The sequence below is a fragment of the Ursus maritimus genome, unplaced genomic scaffold (assembly GCF_017311325.1).
Source record: "Ursus maritimus isolate PB19 unplaced genomic scaffold, ASM1731132v1 scaffold_35, whole genome shotgun sequence".
Lineage (NCBI taxonomy): Eukaryota > Metazoa > Chordata > Mammalia > Carnivora > Ursidae > Ursus > Ursus maritimus.
This window is the reverse complement of record NW_024426119.1, coordinates 16,175,386-16,193,951: the sequence shown is the minus strand read 5'-3', so window position 1 is coordinate 16,193,951 and position 18,566 is coordinate 16,175,386. Positions and strand designations below refer to the sequence as shown.

The 18,566-nt window shown below is 46.0% G+C and overlaps 1 protein-coding gene across 4 annotated transcripts in view; it reads left to right on the top strand.

Moving 5' to 3' along the window:
* The window catches only part of AQP9 (aquaporin 9), a 69,985-nt gene that overhangs the window by 26,988 nt on the left and 24,431 nt on the right, over nucleotides 1-18,566 (top strand). For 2 of the 4 annotated variants that reach the window (XR_005831975.1, XM_040620592.1), the window contains exons 3-5: nucleotides 4,142-4,279; nucleotides 5,610-5,728; nucleotides 8,391-8,608. Coding sequence is in view for 3 of the 4 variants with exons in the window: in XM_040620592.1 (XP_040476526.1) it covers nucleotides 4,142-4,279; nucleotides 5,610-5,728; nucleotides 8,391-8,608 (475 nt within the window). In the remaining variant the exon portion in view is untranslated. Of the gene's footprint in view, nucleotides 1-4,141; nucleotides 4,280-5,609; nucleotides 5,729-8,390; nucleotides 8,609-12,799; nucleotides 12,858-13,198; nucleotides 15,116-18,566 lie in introns of those variants that run through there. The other 2 variants (XM_008706025.2, XM_040620593.1) reach the window with 2 other exon arrangements.

Genomic DNA, 18,566 nt, shown 5'->3' with positions numbered 1-18,566 from the left:
GATCCCAACAACCCTGTAAGAATATGTATTGAATTCTGTTTTTATAGATGTTAAAATCAAAATGGCCAACAAGCGATAAGTGAACTTGTGCAAAAGACATTTAGCAAGAGACAAGAGATGGGGATTAGGACTCAGAACTGGATGATTCCTTTTTTTTTTTTTTAAGATTTTGTTTATTTATTTATTTATTTGTGTGCACGACAGAGAGCATGAGAGGAGTGAAGGGCAGAGGGAGAGGGAGAGCAGACTCCTTGCTGAGCAGGGAGCCTGACTAGGGGCTCGATCCCAGGACCCTGAGATCATGACCTGAGCTGGAGGCAGACACTTAACCAACTGAGCCACCCACGCACCCCTGAACCGGCTGATTCCTAAACCGAGCCACTGCTTTCTGTTCTTCATCCGTCAGTATGATCTTTTGCCTGTTTCTACCCCATGCTTGGGAGCCATTCCTAGAGACCCTGTGCGAAGCCCAGGGAAGATCACTCCAACAGAGGCAAGTCCCTGGACCTTTACGCACAGCAATCAGAGAAGCCTAGGCCACTTGCAAAACGGCTGGTGCTTTCGTGGAAGTGCGGGTTCTCACTGAACAGTGCTGTTGGTCGAATTCCGCCCCGAGGGGTGGGCTGATGAGAAACCGTTCACAAAGTTCTGAGAAGCAAAATGAATGCAGTCTGGGAACTCGGGAGAGGTCCGTAGAAACGATGCAGTTCTCAAAGGCGCTCAGAATCTTTCAGCAGCCCGGTCAGAACGCTAAGGCAAGCGTGCTAAGGCTGAGGGAAGAAGGGGAAGCCCGCGCGGTGCCCTGTGCGGGCCGCTCTGCACGCTCTGCCCCCTTTTCTCCACAGCAGCACTCTGCGGCAGGTGCTCCTGTCTCCATTCCACCAAGAAACCTGCAGCTCCGAAGTATTAGGAAAATGGCGAGAGTCCCACAGCCGGTAAAGAGGCAGAGCAACGACTTGACCCAGGTCTTCACGACAGCAAAGCTCCTGTCCCCACCGTTACGCAGTGTTGGCAGTGGTCCGTTATGGGAAGGCTGTGACATGACAGGCAGGGCCTTTGGGCAGAACGGTCCTGGCGGAGGATTCTGCAATGAAGCCAGCTGGCCTGGTGCCAGATGCTGCCGTTGGAACACTGAAGAATGGCTGCCCAGACCCCCTGGGAGCCCCGTAGCGCGGGCACCTGAACACTCATCCGCCGGCTGCCACCCTTTCCGTAGCACAGAGACAGGTTCTGCGGCGGCCCCGGTTAGAGATGCCTCTGCGTGTGATTTGTTTGGCATGACAGCGTTTATGTTCACAGTATCGTCAAGTGTTTGCTGTGATCCCGCACTGTCGTGCCTGCTAAACACCAGAGCAGGCAGGGGACCGGCCTAACTATAGTGCAGGCCTCGGCAGCAGACGCAGATCACAGCTTGCAGGACACCCCGCTGCTGCCCCTTATGTGCTCCCGCTACGTTCACCCCGGCTGGTGGCCACAAACTGGGGGATATAAATGTGGGCTTATTTTTTTAGGTAGAGACATGCTTTTGGAATCTTTCACCTGCGTAACACCCTGAATTGAACATCATCGCACAGTTATTTAGAAGAAATTTGTCACAGACCCTACCAGTGTAGCTAATAGCTTTCATCACCAATGTGGCCCACGTCTGTTCGCATCTATTGATACGCTCGGGGATTTGGGCAGTCCACATAGGGAAAAAAGGGCAGAGACCAGCAGGAAGGGCAAGAGAGGGTGGAGATGGCATGAAGTCTTCCCTTCTGGGCCCTGGACTGGGGGTAAGCCCCTGTGCTCAGAGGGTGAGGGCTAGAGCCTGTTGGGAGTATTTCTACTCGAGGTTCTTTCCAGATGAGGGTTAAGAGCTGAGCAAATTGTTCACGAGAGTCTGTGAGACCCCAAAATACAAGTAGAGCAGTTTCTGAGCCTGGCTGACACAAGGCAGCATTGGGCCGGAAGGGAAGCTTATCTCGCCATCTCTGGAACCTAGCGCTGTTCAGACTCCTGGAGGACTGCTGGCTTTGGGCACATGCAGACACCATACACCAGCCCACCGCTGACACCCACGCAGACATCAGTATTGGTTTCAGCAGCCACAGGAATGGGACGGGAAGACTGTGTGGGGAGGTGACTTTCTCCTGCAGCTGCAGCTAACAGGCTGGTTTGCGAGCACATAAGAGGCCCTCTTTGAGGATCCCCAAAGTAACCAGCGTACAGGGGGCCGAAACACAAACAAGATCCCATTTTGCGGTCACAAACTAGTGAAGTCAACTGACACTGATTTTGCAACATGAAGCATTACCTTCCTGGAAGGAAGTTGCCACACCCTTCTTCCCTGTGAACATGCCAGCGGTCTGCCCCTCAAATGTGGCTGATCAGAACTCACGACACCCCCATTCATGATGCAACGTCCAACATTAAGTGTTTATGCTGCCTCCTTGTACTGTGGCTGTTTTTGATGTAACATTTTATAAGCCATATAAATTCTTAAAAGAGCTCTGCATCATGACAAATAAAATATTAAGGTTGTCTCCAGCACAGAATGGTCTGTGAGTGTGGGAAAGGAGGCGACTTGCCTAGAGCTGCCCCGTGAAAGCGTTCATTCTGCTGACTTTCATCTCGGGCCTGGTGGGCTCCAGCTCCACCCTGGGTTCTCTTATGAATCATCGGATCGTCACAACAACCCGGACGGAGTCCAGACTTGAGGGTGGCACTCCCCGAGTCCAGCACTCGTGTTCTTTCCACCACACTTCTCTGCTTTGCCGGCAGCGAGCCAGGCCGAGCCCTCATCCTTGCAAGGAGAAATCTTCCTGTTGCTTTGCAAGGCAACTTCCCAGACACACCCTCTCTGCTTCCCAAACAACTGTCCCTCTCAGCGGGCCTCCGCAGTCTGAGCTACCCGAATAAGGGCGTCTGATGATTTACTGACTCAACTGTCATGTTTTGAACACCTACTGCGTGCCTTGCCTTGTGTGAAGTCCGAGATGAAGAATGAGCACTGCCTCAGAGTGCTTCGGAGGGGCTGAAAAGCAGAAAGCTACCTGCAGGACATTTTATTTTGGAAGAGGAGTTTGCCAAACACATAGCTCTCGCACTAGCGGACTCCTCTCAGGGGAGGTGTTTTGATTGGAGCTGATTTCTTATAGGCCCTTGTCCTTTCACAATGGATCCCTCTGCGCCGGCTGGGTGGCGGCTCCTCTCCAAACAGCCTAACAGCCTTCGGGAAAAGAGAAACGGGGCTGGCTTCGGGAACTTTCCACTGCCTGTGTGCTCCTCTCTCCTAACCCCTGTTCCCAGTAGTTGCTTAGTAAGTGGTGCTCCTGCTGGTCTCCAGAATTGTGGCTCTCTTAGATTTAATAAATAAATAAATAAATAAATAAATAAATAAATAAATAAATGTAAAACAAACCAGTTGAGGTGTTTGTAAGGCTTCAGGAAATCACCCATGCTTTGACCTATTGGCATTTTCTTGCTCATATCAGCCCCTGATATGAGCAGGGGCAGGAGAAGAAAGGACCCTTGTGGCTTAGCCAGCAGTGAGAACCACTCCGTGGAGGCCAATTTGGCTTAGAGACTCAGGAAGAACATTGCTTTCTTCACGGGGGGAGGCCTTCCAGAAACAAGCCGGCCTATAGGTTCTGGAGAGAGTCAAATGGTGAAATTTCTTCTTCTCTCCTCCTCCTCCTCCTCCTCCTTCATCTTCATCATCATCATTATCATCATCATCATTACCTTCTGTTCACAACTATGTCCCCATCCCAAAGGTCCAGATTTCCACGTGGGCACATTGACAGTGACTCTGATTTCCGCTCCACACAAAGTATACTCTTCAAATGAACATCCCAGAATGACAGAGATAGAAAATGAACCTCTTGAGTACGAGCCTCTTCCCACATCTGACTTCCTTTCCAGAAAGCTAACCTTCCTAGACAGTGTCTAATGATGCATGGGAGTTATTGGTTTCCCGTTCCTCCCCGTTCAAGCACACACACACACACATACACACACACCCCTAAGCCTCTGTCTCTTCACACAGTTCTCTACCAAGAAGACTGAGCTCTGCCTGAGGTCTCTAGGTGAGGTTTTCTGTGTACTAGTTCTCCCTGGCCTGCTGCTAACATCCCTCATCATCTTCTCTTTCTTGCAGGTGGCCACATCAACCCAGCCGTGTCTTTTGCAATGTGTCTCTTCGGACGAATGAAATGGTTCAAATTCCCTTTTTATGTGGGAGCCCAGTTCTTGGGAGCCTTTGTGGGAGCTGCAACCCTCTTTGGCGTTTACTATGGTGAGTAGGGCCCCCGAGCCCAGAGGTGAGGGAGAGTGGGCCAAAATTGGAAAGTCGGAGTTACTTGCTAGGAAGAGATGGGATAAAGCAAGAACACGAAGTGCTCCACAACTGGCCGGCAGTTCTAAGAATTCGAAGTTCTGGATAACGGGGCCAACCATATCATTAGGACAAATTCATGAAGCTTTTTTAAGAAAATGGCCACCATTTAAATGGAGGGCGGAACTAGAAGTCTATCTCGAGGTCCAATCAGTACTACTCGGTGTGAGCTTCTCCACAAGCTTTCTCTGACTCGGCGGGGAGAGAGGGTGTTGACTGATAACAAAGGTTATGATGATTAAGCATTCAGAGAAGGAATCTGGAACAGTCTTTGAAGGAAGGAGCGTGGTTGAGAATAGGCTAGGTGGGGAAGCTCTTCCCCGTTCGGTCCAACAACCAGGACCTCTGTTCTGCAACAGTCCTGGGGGAGAAACAGTACTGGTGATTGAAGACCCAGACTCTAACTCTGTGCTGTGTCAGTAAGCAGCTGTGGGACTTACGTAAGTCACCTGACTCTGTTTCCTCCTCTGGAAAATGAGACACTTGCCTATGAGACCCTTCAAACTAAAAAATCTTGAGATTGCATGAAATTAACTGTCGAAGTAGTTCCTTCTGTCTAACCCAAGGTAAGTCTCAGGACATTAGGACTCTCAAATTGAAGCCCCTAGGAGCTAGAAATTATGAACCATGCCTTAGAGAAACACATTGTGGAAGGAGACGTCTCCCCACAGAGTGTCTTTCTGAGAAATAGAGCTTAAGAGGACTGATGGAGAAGTTGAGACCAGATCAGAAACTCGGAGAGCCAGCTGCTGTGGCAGGAGAGAACTGGGGTCGGCGCTGACTGTGTCGAGGACTGCGGTCTCCCTTGCTCAACAGGCATCTTCGCTGTACACAACACCATCAATTTCTGGACTGGTATTAGGGGTTACTGAGAACCCTCTGGGAATTATGAATTCTGCCTACAGTAGACCGAAGCTCCATCTTGACATTTGGTTGACCTTAAAAATTCCAAGAATTCCCCCCAAAGAATATTAGTTCCCCGGACCCACCGGCTAAGGATTTGGCTCAAGTGTGGAGTGAACCAGGGAGGGCAGCGAGGGCTTTCTGTCTTTGACCTGACATCCTAGAATCTCTCTGGGCATTTCTAAAACTGCCATGCTATGGAGTGAGGTATGGATCTGCCAAGCTGAAGCTGAGTGTTGGACTGCGATTGTTTAGCACAAGACCGGGCATAGGCCTCCCTCAGCTTTGCCCAGAGAACACTAATGTACCAGATTTTTGTCTTCCATAGATGGACTTATGGCCTTTGCTGGTGGAAAATTGCTCATTGTGGGAGAAAATGCAACAGCACACATTTTTGCAACATACCCAGCTCCATATCTGTCTCTGACGAATGCATTTGCAGACCAAGTAAGTGTCCATTTAACAAAGATCGAACTTTGGTGAAAAGATATGATCTAATAAGGGGAATGCACAGGAGCATTCTAGCTCATCAGAAAGGAAAGGCTGTGTTTCCAAAGTCAGAGGTCACTAGGCATAACCCGAGCTTTTTTGGCAAGTTTTTCCCTTTACCAAAGTTGATACCACTAAAAAGTTTTCTGCTTTCTCTTTAGTAGATACACTTGAGGGCACCTGGGTGGCTCAGTTGGGTGAGCATCCGACTCTTGATTTCAGCTCAGGTCATGAACTCAGGGTCATAGGATTGAGCCCCACAGCGGGTTCCCCACTGGGCAGGGAGTCTGCTTGAGATTGTCTCTCTATCTCACCCCTTCTGTCCCTCCCCCTACTCTCTCTCTCTAAAAATAAATAAATCTTTAAAAAAATGTGCATACACTTGTTTTGCATTGGTTGAAGTCCAGCAAAGAGTGGACGACAGGACATTTTAACCCCTAAAAGGGCAAATAGGGTTTGCTTTATGATCACTGTCTCTTCTGTGCTCTGAACATGGAAGCCACGAGAAAAGACATTTCTATGTCAATTCAAGGACTGTGAAGTGTGGCAATTGAGCCCAGAGTATCACTGATCCTCTGTGTCTCCTCATGTGCATGGGTTCACCTAACCTCTCAAGGTAGCTAGAAGTGTCTCTGCCTCATTGACATCTAAACAAGCTACACCCAGACATCGGTCTTGCAGCCAATAGCACAGTTCTTCTGGTCAATTTGTGGCAGGATTAACATTGTCAACCTGATAGCCTCCTCCTCCCTTACTGTATCCCAGAAAGGCTGCTGGTCAGCCTGGAAGGAAGGAAGGACGCAGGGAGGACATCTCCCGCAACTTTCAGTTATTCTCTTGTGATCACGATGGGACAGGGTAGAGTGGGCATGTGTATAAAATGGGCCTTCCAGATTGCCAACTCTGCCCACCTCCATTTAATGGATAGATGAAAAAAACCATGCCCTCATGTCCTCAGTCTTTTTCCTTTCCACTTTGGTCAATAAACCAAACAGGCAACACGTCTTTCTTGAGCACTCTCTGTCTGCTCAGCCCTGTGTCTGGAGCTCGAGGGACTGCCAAGTAAACGTGATTGTAAAGATCCGAGATTGGGAGTCTGAGTGCCTGAATTAAAATAACAGTTCTGTCCCAACCAACTCCCTGAGCAACTTTAGCTAAATTACTGACCTCTGGGGGTGTCAGGTTTTCATTTGTAGAGTGGGCATAATGTTAGCACTTATCAGATTCCTTTGTAAGGATGAAGTGAATAATATGAGGAGAATGCATTGTCAGCAGTCCCTGCCCAGGAATTTTGGATCTAGTGTAGAACAAAACTGACCCCCTAAAGACAAAGGCAACAACGCAAGAGTGAAGACAATGAGATGGGAAACTGGACTGTAGGAGTCACATTAGTCATTTGGAACAGAGAGACTAAATGAGCTGGGATGATGAGAAGAGTTTTGGTGGAAAAGATGCAGAGAGATCCAGCTGCCAGAAACAGGAATATTCTCATAAGCTGAAAAAATAGAAGGATAGTATTCAAATGAAGTAGGTTAGGGTCTTAGACTCTACTCCATACCGGGAGGATTAGACTCGTTTCCAAATGTCACAGTTCAAGACGGCCCACTACCAAGAGAGAGGAGCAAAAAACTAATGATGTCACACAGCAGTGAGTGGAGAATGGGGATGTTTGCTCAAGAGCAGGTGTGTGTGCCAGAGCTGGGGGATGGAGGGGATGGGATGGACTAGTAGCTTTCAAAGAGTTGAGGGAATGTCAAGTGCAAAACAAGTTAGACTCAGTCTGTACAGGCTCCCCGGAGATTTGGTGGAAGTTAGTACGTAATAGGTGCTCAATAAATATTTACTAATATTCTTACGTATTATTTATGTAATATGTATACACTAATATTTATATACTAATTATAAAATATGTAGTCCATAAAATTATGGTGAGACAAAGTTGCATTCAATAAAAGGAAGACTTTTCTAGCAATTGGGGCTGGGCTATCTCTTTAGAGATTTCTTACGTGAATTTACGTCCTTCCCATTCGAGGTAAGAGAGAAAGAATGCTGACTTTCTCTCTCTCAAACCTTGGCTTGCATGGAAAAGGGCGGTGTCTTCATTTCTTTTGAAAGTGGCACGTCTCGTTCTGCTAGAAGAGCCCGAGAGGACTGGTATCATGTCCCTAACGTTTAGTACTGTTTGCATAGTTCTTCCCACTTACTTGTTTCTTCATTCTATTTTTCTCTTATGAATCTTTTGCTCATTTCCTTCACCTGTTTATCCATTGATGACTCACGTTGTTTTTCTCGCCAGTTTGAGCGTCTTCAACCGTTTTGCCAGCTGGCAGCTTGCCTTTCTATTTAGCGGGACAGCAGCTTCGCAGGACAGTTGTAGCAAAGGGTAACAGTCTCCGGAGCCGAACTGTCTGGGCTCACACCTGCCTGCCATGACCGGGCAGGTGCCCTTGGCGTGTCACTAATGTGTAAGTGATGCTAGCCCCGCATCTAGGGTCGCTCTGATGAGAAGAGTGCGTGTTAGTTATTACCAGGTTTGTTTTTAACAAGAGGGGGTGAATTCTGAGGCGGGCAAGGAAGCAGAGTACAAGTTAAATCCCTTGTGCATTGTCTCCCTCTGCAGGTAGTGGCCACCATGTTCCTCCTCATGGTCGTCTTTGCCATTTTTGACTCCAGAAACTTGGGAGTCCCCAGAGGCTTAGAGCCCATTGCCATCGGCCTCCTGATTATTGTCATTGCTTCTTCCTTGGGACTGAACAGTGGCTGTGCCATGAACCCAGCACGAGACCTGAGTCCCAGACTTTTCACAGCTTTGGCAGGATGGGGGTTTGAGGTCTTCACGTAAGTAACGGCGGTGTCGGGGGAAGAGAGATTCATGCTACGTCTTGCTGGGAAGGGCTGTGCTTGGACCAGGGAGGTCCGGGAGAGTTCAGTTGGGAACGTGGAGATTAAGTGCGTGTTCTGGTCATCGGTGTGGATTGTTTCACTGGTGATTTGTGATATGGGGTGTGGGGGCAGGGAGGAGAGTGGGGGGAGACACACATGGACACATAAAGAGAAAGAGAGAGGGAGAGAGACAGAGAGAGGCTCCAGGTAAATTCAAAAGAGATAGGCCTGCCCTATATAATAATAATAAATCCTCAGTTGGTAGATGGTTTTATGTGAGTATTTTGGTTGTATAACTTGTCTGCAGATTCACTTTTTGATAAAGTTGGGCCTAGAATTTCCATCTTCTGATACTATTACAGGGCCCTTGCTAGTGAACCATGCTATGCTTCACTCATTCAGCAGATCTTTACTGAACACTGTCTGTGCTGGTCACTGTGCTACGTAAGGAGATTTCAAAATCAGCTAAAACACTAGCCTTGAGCAATATAAGTGCTCTGGCAATCCCCAAAACAAAGTGCTGGGCGAACGTAGATAAGAGAGTGACTAGCCACGCCTCAGAAGTTGGGAAAGGCATCACGGAAGAAGTGAGGGCTGAGTTGGGTCTTGAGGTATGAATAGGAAATTCCTGGCAGAACAGACGTGAAGGAGAGCCCGTGCACAGGAAATGGCAAGACACCATACTTTCTACCTCAGAATGTGCTGAGGAAATACGTCAACTGTTGGTACCAACCTTCCAGGACACACTGTGCCCATTTATTCCTTCCCACTTTTGCCCCATGCAATCACAGTGGTCTGGCCCCACCCACTTTAGCACATCTCTCTGTGGGAAAGGAACTCACTTTGGTTCATCAAGAAACAGGACTCTAACATGGAGAAAGAGAAGTAGGAAAGACACGTGTGAGGAAATTCTAGTCTGATATTTGCTGTGAGAAAAGACTAGAATATACCTAAATGCTGACCTGTACATATAATCATACACATGTGATGACTTATTTAAGTAAAAGTTTGGGTTGCCTTCACCAGTGTGAAAAAGTAACTTTAAAACAACTGACACCAGTCAGATCACCACCACAGACAGGGCTGAGAGCTGCTAGAACGTAAGCATCCTGAGGACAGGGACCCGGCAGCCTCGTCACCGGTGCAGCAGCCACAGTGAAGAGACCAGGGCCTGGCATATACAGAGTCTCAGGAGAACTTAAGCAGAGTCTGAATGAAAGCACGGGCAAATGCTTCGTGCCAGACATGTCCTAGGAGATGAGGAATACAAAGAAAATCAAGCAACATCCCCTATCTTTAGGAAACTAATAATGCAGTGAGTTTTCTGGAGCAGTGTTTCTCAACTAAAGGTGACTTTTTCCACCCGAAGACATTTGGCAATGACTGGAGAAATTTTTGGTTGTCACAACTTGGGAGGGTGAAGGTGAAAGTTGTTACTGGCATCAAGTGGGTAGAGGCCAGGGATACTGCCAAGCGTCCTACAGTAGCCAGGACAGATCCCCACAGCGAAGAATTATTTGGCCAAAAATGTGAAGAGTACCACAGGTGAGGAGCTCTTGTTCCAGAATAATTACCACTAGAACATGAAAAAGTTGAACAAAATGTCAACAACTAGGAAGGTTCTTTTGTATCCTTCCAATGGAGAATGCAAAACCTGTGTCAGAAAGCTTCCCAGAGCCCAGAATTAACCTGAGTTTCGTTAATCCCACCTCCCTGAGCCTCCCTCTAGGAGACCGCTGCCCCCACCATCAGGTGACCTCTGTTAGCTTCACACAAACGCCTGGAACAAAGGGGCCTCGAAGGCCTCCCTTTGGGCCCTGTGTTGTGACTCACCCAAAGCTCTAGGAGTGATGGTGGTTCTAAGATAGATAGAGGTCTTGCCTATCCTCTCTTGGCTTTGTTAAGTATATGGTAGGAGATCACGTCTGTGGCAAAATGCTAGAATTCCCCTACTGCCAGACAAGCTCCATGTTCCTCTGTGACAGGGTCTTTTCCCTTCAGGCATTCGTATATTCACCACTGCAGCTCCCTGATCTCTTGCTCAAGGCCCTGGGCTGGAGGTGATGGAACCCAGCTGCTGCCCTTCTGCTTCCCTTGTGTTCTGTGTCAGAGGGCTCAGCACAGGCGCTTACCCAAGCTGAAGCTGTCAAGTGCCCTTAAAGAGATTTGACTTGTTAACTCCAGCACTTGAGAGGTTTGCCACTCCAAATTTAGGAATTATGGGGGTGGAAATATTTTATAGTATTTGGACATGCTTAAATGGCAGACAGAGAGGAGATTTCAGGCAGAGAGTAACAAGCAATCGTGTCTAGCTGGAAGGGTGCAGGGGAGAAGCCTGGAAAGGACAACTCGTGTCAGATCATAGAGGATCTAGTCTCCCAGAACGAAAAATTTGGGCTTGGGTTGCCCCCTCTTCCGTAGATTATGGGAAGCAGCAAAGGATTTAGAGCAGAAGTTTGACATGTTTAGAACCCCAATTTAGCTAGCTTAGTCTGACATCACTACATAAAATGGACTATAAAAGAGAGAGTAGAGGAGCAGAAGCCAGTTAGGAAAGAGCTGGCTGGCTGGTAATCTTCAAAAATTCCCAAGAAAACCTTGGAGGGATAACAGATTTCCAGAGTGTTCCTAGATCATCCTACACTTTCAGGGTTCCTCATCCCTGGTAAGCATCTCAGTAGATATCCTAGCTTGGTATCAGGTAAAACCAAGACTGCCTAATTCTCGGGCCCCCACTTGCCCCTGTCTGGCAGGCAGTGAGGATGACCAGGGGAGGGGGGCACCAGAGGGTCTGACAAGGGCAAGTCAACGGACCCTGGCTGACTCTGGCTCTTCCCTTAAATATTACGATGTGTTCCATCTAAGCGGTCTCCACGAATTCACATTAAGATGTTAATGACTTCATGGATGAAGGATCTCAGGGGTATTGTTAATATTCTAAATGCTTTACCCAAAGGAATGAATCCCTTAAGCAAGTAACCCAGGCACTGTCCTGGCATCCCCCAAATTATGGTGTGCAGATGACACCGTGGACACGTAAGATCAGTCCAGGCAGGAAGCCACGTGCGAGGGCATCCATTTTCCTACCTGTGACCCTGGCACAACACGTTCAGCCCCGACAGAAGGAAGAGTCCGACAGGTGAAAGGAGAACATATGTCCTGGCAGAGACCTGGGACTGGAATCTGTTAAAGGACAGTGAGATTCGCGGTTAAATCATGACGAAAGAAGGGAAACGAGAGACAAATAAGGTGGCTTATACTTGCTTCTTGTGTTTACCAAAGAGAAGGCTCCTAGCTCTTTAAAGCCCATGTGCCTCTCATAGGAAAGCCCTCCTGGATTTGGGGGCTCGCCCCTCCTGGATTTGGGGGCACTGAGAGCGCAGCGAAGTGCAGCGTCCTAGCTCCTGCGCAGTAAGGGTGACATCTGGTGGCTGCTGTGCTCACCCTCAGTGCTCTGCCCCGGGCCTGCATTCCCGGGCTAAGGCTTCTGGGGATGGCCAGGTAGGAGGGATCACCATGCAGAGGGAAGAATGAAGGTCAAGCGCAGGGCTTAGTTCCTTTATTATCCTTTCTGATCCAAATGTGATACAAACAGCAGGCCACCTGGAACATGTATGTGGTTATTAAGCATAATGCTAAAAAGAACAGCCATGAGCCTTTCCCCAACTGTGAAGTCCTCAAGTACGTGCGTGTGCTCCTGCTGTTTCCCCTGCCTCCTCCCATATCCTCAGTGTTGGTGTTTATCATTCCCTCGCTTTGAAGAGTTTTATCTGAAACGGATAAATCCTTAAATAATGCTATAGTATTATTGCGTAATTTTGCTTGCTTCTGAGCATTGTGTTCCTTCGCATGGAGTTATTTCAATGGATTTCCTGTCTCCGAAAAAGATGGTCACCGTTTACGAAGGGACCTGCTTTCTCCCGGATCTGTGCTCCTAGTGTAATGTGCTGTCATTGAGGCCTTCTGCAGAAGACAGAGAATCACGGCAGGAAAGCCTTATCAGAGAGTAGCTTTAAGCTCTGACCTCAAAAAATAAGCATGAAATTAAATTTATTTAGTAGGTAATTCTTACATCCCCCTTTCATTTTTTTAGTTCATTCATTGACAAACACTTCCTGACTGTTTATTTTGTGATTGCCCTCCTAGACCAATGCTATCCAAGGACCTCTCCACATCCTTCCATTCCTAATCCCCAGGACTCATCATTTCAGGATGAGGGAAAGGCAGTTCCTGAATCGACCAGCACTGTCCCTAGATGCCTTCCATTTTGACAGTGGGTTCAGGGACTCTATTTCCTGAAAAGAAAATAAATGGGACGTATTCTTCCACGGGTACTAATAGGACAATGGACTAGATCATCTGAAATCAGGTATATGAAAAATCTAAGATGATGCTTACGAAGCTACAGTGAAAGTCCTTATACTTAGCTCTTGCTCAGTTAAAAGGGAACCATGAGCATGAGAAAGGCTGGCTTGTTACTGAATAGCTAGTAATACCAGGGGGAAGATCTGAGTAGCGCATCACTAACTTCTTGTTTGATTTCAGAGCGGGAAATAACTTCTGGTGGATTCCTGTAGTGGGCCCTATGGTTGGCGCTGCCATTGGAGGCCTCATCTACGTTCTTGTCATTGAAATCCACCACCCAGATCCTGAGCCAGACTTCGAGACAGAACAATCCGAGGACAAACTAGACAAATATGAACTTAGTGTGAGAATGTAATAGTGTGCTCGGTTCGGGGTTTACAATTGGCTGCACTAGCGTTCTCTTCAGAAAAGACGGCATCCGGGTGTCTGCGTTCTCATAAGACTCAGATGGAATCCACCCAATTTTCTCTGCTAGCCATGTGAGGCACCTAATTGTAAAAGCATTCAAGGGAAAGTTTGCAAATGCTGACCTCTGCTTCATCGGTTTCCCCCAAGATAGCACTGATTGTCCCCTGAAATAGCCTTATCTCCTGCTCTGTTTGCTTCATCCTTTCATGGGAATGCTTATTACTAGGCGAGCACTGATAACGTAGAACCTTGACCATGGACTTATTTGGATGGTCTCAGCTGCACCACCTGTATGAAACAGCATTACGAAAGTCTTATTTTTCCACCAAGATCATGTTTTGAGTATCAACCGAAACTAAATTGAAAGACAAAACATTTCAATTAATTCTGATTTCAATTAATATGTCAATGAGTTAGGGAGCTAATAGGTTAACTCTGTAGTTATGTTGTGCTACTATATTTGCATAAATACAGATATTCTTCAAGCCTAGGGATATAGGAAACAGCAGAATACAGCTGGAAAGCACAGGGGAAGGACGCTGTGGCATTCAGAAACCTCAGGAGACAAGATAAATTTGGGAAACCAAATGGAATTTTTTAATGGAAACCATTTATCAGATTAATCTCTTGCTCTCTGCATTTTAGAGGGCACCAATTAATTTTCTTGGCTTTGGTATATAATAACCTAAAATACAACTGTAACCTCAGTCATGGAAATTACATCACCTTGTATTTTTAACTCAAATGTATTTTCCTAATTGTCCACTTGAGGACAGACATTTGACAAGCCCATTATTCTACACATGCCCTAGAAGCCAAAACTGGAGGCCACGGGATCCTGATCTAGTGGAATCTTCGGGACAGGAGGTCCCTGGAAAGATAGTGGTACCTTATTGGGCTTTACAATTCATAAAAACACTTTCACATTTATTGTCTAATTTAATCCTCAGAGTGACCGTCTGAGATAAATGCCATGTTGCCCATTTTGTCAAATAAGGAAACAAAGTCGCAGGGAAGTTAAGTGAGTTGCCTAAGGTCACGTGGAAAGTTGAACGTCACCTAACGCATCCTACACCTTTCAGAAGATCAGTAACTAGTCACGAATCTCGGCCAGCCCTCCCTGGCTGGCCAGAAGACGTGGGATTGGCAGCTGCCAAAATGTGTACACCTTCTGGATATAATGTTCCTGGGATCCTAAAATATAAAGACCTTCATCGTGTGGTTTTATTCCTGTTGTTACTGAAACACTAACAAAGGAAAGAGGTAGTAATTTCGTCATATTTTTCATGTGTCGAAAAACATTATCAGAAGGCCTCCCTTCCCAAGTCTCGCCCCTCCTTCCGTGCCAATCACAAACAATACATTTGGGGAATTTCCCCTTGGTCAGCCTCTTCCCTGTGAAGTTCCCTAATTGATGGCACTTCGGTGACAAGTCTCTGTGAGTTACAGGCACCAGAGAAATTGCTCTACGTCAAATGAGGCACCTTCATTCAAACTGTTAAAAAGCCCGGCATTCCCAGACGTATCCACGTTCCCAATTGCTTTGCGATGATAACAGAACAAAAAGTAAATGTGAAATGTCTCCAGTGGTCCCTGTTCTATAATCGACCAACATGGAATTTTTTTTCTTGCTCTGAAACTACCTGGATATTGCCTATTTGAAATAAAATTGGTGGCTTTGTTTTTTAAGTTTTTACAAGTATTATGACTGTTAAGCACACGTTTCTTCTGTCTACAAATTGAAATCTCCTGGTGAGCTTTTAAAAAATACTAATACCCAGCTAATCATTTGTAAATATTGCAGTGATTCAAATGTACAACGGGGGTCGAGAGCACCGACTTGGTTAAATTACATGTGTCTAAGATTTCTTTGAGAACCATGTCTGGTTGTGGCCAGGTGATTTCTGGTAGGATTCTCAGGCTTGGGATCCTCATAGATTTGAGAGCCGTGGTTCGCAATAGGGGGCAGCTTTACCCCCTCCCACCACCCCTGCGAGGGGATATTTGGCAATGTCTGGAGATTTTTGGTTGTCACAACTGGGGCGGGAGAGTTACTAGTATCTAGTGGGTAGAAGTCAAGATGCTGCTAAAATTCCTACAAGGGACAGGACAGCTGGCCGCCTCCCTAAAGAGAGAATTACTCAGCCCAAAATGGCAGTCGTGCAGGGGTTGAGAGATTCTGGATTTGAGAAAAGGCGAGGGGAGGAATAAGAAAAGACATTGAAGCCCTGTGCACTGATTCAAGTTCTGCAAAAACAAAAATGCCAAACAAGTGAGGACCAATCCCTGGGGGTGGATTATAATTATTAGAGGAAGAGGCAACCGAAATTTTGAGTTTTCAGGTTGGTTGTGGGATCTATGATCCATGCAGGTGCTCATTAAACACTAACTGGTGATTAATGACCAGGACCGTGAAGAGGAAATGCACACTTAGGAAATCAACCCCAGGATGAATTTTTCAAATGGAAAAATAAGTCCTTTTGTTCTAGGTGCTCACATTTAAATTCTCCCTCTCCCCCAGTTCACAAATGGGTTTGCCTGTGGTGGGTTCTTATGTCAGAGAATGTCTTTGTGGTTGAATGATCTGTATCAGAAGTCAAGTAGGGGGCGCCTGGGTGGCACAGCGGTTAAGCGTCTGCCTTTGGCTCAGGGCGTGATCCCGGCGTTATGGGATCGAGCCCCACATCAGGCTCCTCCGCTATGAGCCTGCTTCTTCCTCTCCCACTCCCCCTGCTTGTGTTCCCTCTCTCGCTGGCTGTCTCTCTGTCAGATAAAATCTTTAAAAAAAAAAAAAAAAAGTCCGGTAGAACCAAATAACCTATTTCTTATGTTGATCCTATAGGAGCTGGAATTTTAACATCCCCCCTTCCTTGTCAATCACAAAACTTAGTAGAAGCATTTATTTTAATGCCAAAAATAAATTTCTCCATGATTCCCCAATCTGTTGAGATCTCAAAGGATGTCAAATGTTGTAGGACTTTTCTAACCAGTAGGAACCAGAGTTAATACTCAGCTGTTGAACAGGCTAAGCAAAGTAGAAATGCCACATTTTAAATCTGATCCTTAAGATATAAATTATTGTTTCTTTTAAATTCCTTACACACACACACACACACACACACACACATCTTATATAAAGACACATCAGTACTCAAAAATATCATCATGGAAAAAGATTTACAATTTCCAGTTAAACAGATGGTTTACAAGTTTTATTTAGCCACTCGAACCTATGTTCAAATAAAATCTTATATGGTAACCACTAGTAAACCAAAGCTACTATAAATAGAAAGAGGGTGGGGTAAGGAATAGAAGCTTCGTCCTGCCTGTGTATGGTCATACTCCCCCCATCTGCCCCCTAGCCCAGTACTGAGGGGTCTCTGAGAAGAAACTGTATGTGTGTATGTGTGTAAGAGATCTTCAGAACATAATTTGAAAGCCATTGATAAAGGACTTGGGACAAGTTGTTGATGAACATTTTTGTAAAAGGATGAGATTCAAGGACAGAACCTACCAAAGGTCACGGTAGTTCAGTCTCAAGTAATTTTCCAGAGACTTCTTAATAAATTAATTAGGTAGGTTAAACAGAACTACTTAACCCACCAAACATCACTCACAAAGAGATGTATATCAGTTCTCAAACTGGGAATTTAAGTTCTCTGAGATAACATATTTACTGATCACAGCAAATGGAGAGAAGCAATGTTAGTTCTGGGTTAGTTACTGGGTTGACTCTCTAAGTCTCTATAAAAATAAGTAGGTAAATAGGTGATAGGTAGGTAGGTAGGTAGATAGACTGATCCACCAAGCTCCAACTTCTTACTTGTTGCTGGAAATGGACTAGCTCTTATCTAAGAGAAACTATCTCTATATTAAGGAAAGAAAGGCCTCCATATGAACTGAACACAAATAAAAGAACTGAATGAGCGGAGAGAACCCAGGGAACTGTGTGTGGATGGAGATGGTGCCCAAGCACAGTTTAACTCTGTCTCCCTCTAGACGTGTCATTTGTGGACTTTAGGCATTTTTGCCTTTGTGGGCCCCTTCCCTTACAGATTTTTTAAAAATAAATCATGTTTTATGATTGTACTGGTAGCAAGCTAGATTATAGATTACACATATATATTTTTTCATATGATGTTAGAGAACATTAAAACATTTTCATGGACTACTTAAAGTATCCTGGGCTCTAGGCATCGTGCTTAATGAATAAGTAGGCCTTGCCTCTTACCTCCTCCCTCTAGACTGCTTCCTCCCCCCCCACCCACCCAGTGTCCCAGAACCCAGTTACAATGCAGCCTCTCCCTTGTGTTTCTCAACTCTCTGCCCCTGGGGTCTGAAGGTAATAGGTCGAAGGGCAGACTGAGCCCAGGAGTAGGGATGGAGAATAAGGAGAGCCTTGAGAGTTCTAGAAGGTTGCGAGGGATACTCCAGAGGCCAGACCTACAGCCAGGAGGATTGTACACATCTTGGCCCTTCTCCCCTCTTCTCAAACATTAAGCAGGAAATGGACTTCCTGACCTGAGAAAGAAGCAGGGAGGTCCTAGAGCCTAGACACCATAAGTTCCAGAGATGCTATAATATGTTATTAACACATAAGTCTTGTGTAGTGTCTTACAGTTTGCAAAGCATGTTCACATTTAGTGTTTTGTAAGACTCTCAGAACAGCTGGACAAGTAGATTATTATCCCCATTTAGAGATGAGGAAACTGAGGCTCAGAGGCCTAAATGATTTGCACCAAGTTCCAGAGTGAAAGAGTGGCAGAGGTGGAATGCAAATCCCATGTCTGAGTAGGGTGACCACCGCTGTTTTATTCACCACTACTGTCCTAGTGCGTGGAACATGGTAGTTACTCACTAAATATTAGTTGAATGACCGAAAGAATGGATTATGGAATCAGACTCCCTGGGTTCAAATCCTGGCTCCTCAGAATTTTAGTTACTAGTATGGTAGTCAAGTTACTTAGCCTTAGTTTACTTATCTATTAAGTAGGTATAATAATAGAGAGATAACCAATGTGAAGCTTGTAGAACAATTCCATGCTCATGGTATGTATTCAATAAATATGAACTGGTGCTGCTATAGCAGCTGCCATTTTTATTAATGTCATTACAATATGTTGTAGTTTGAAAACATGGA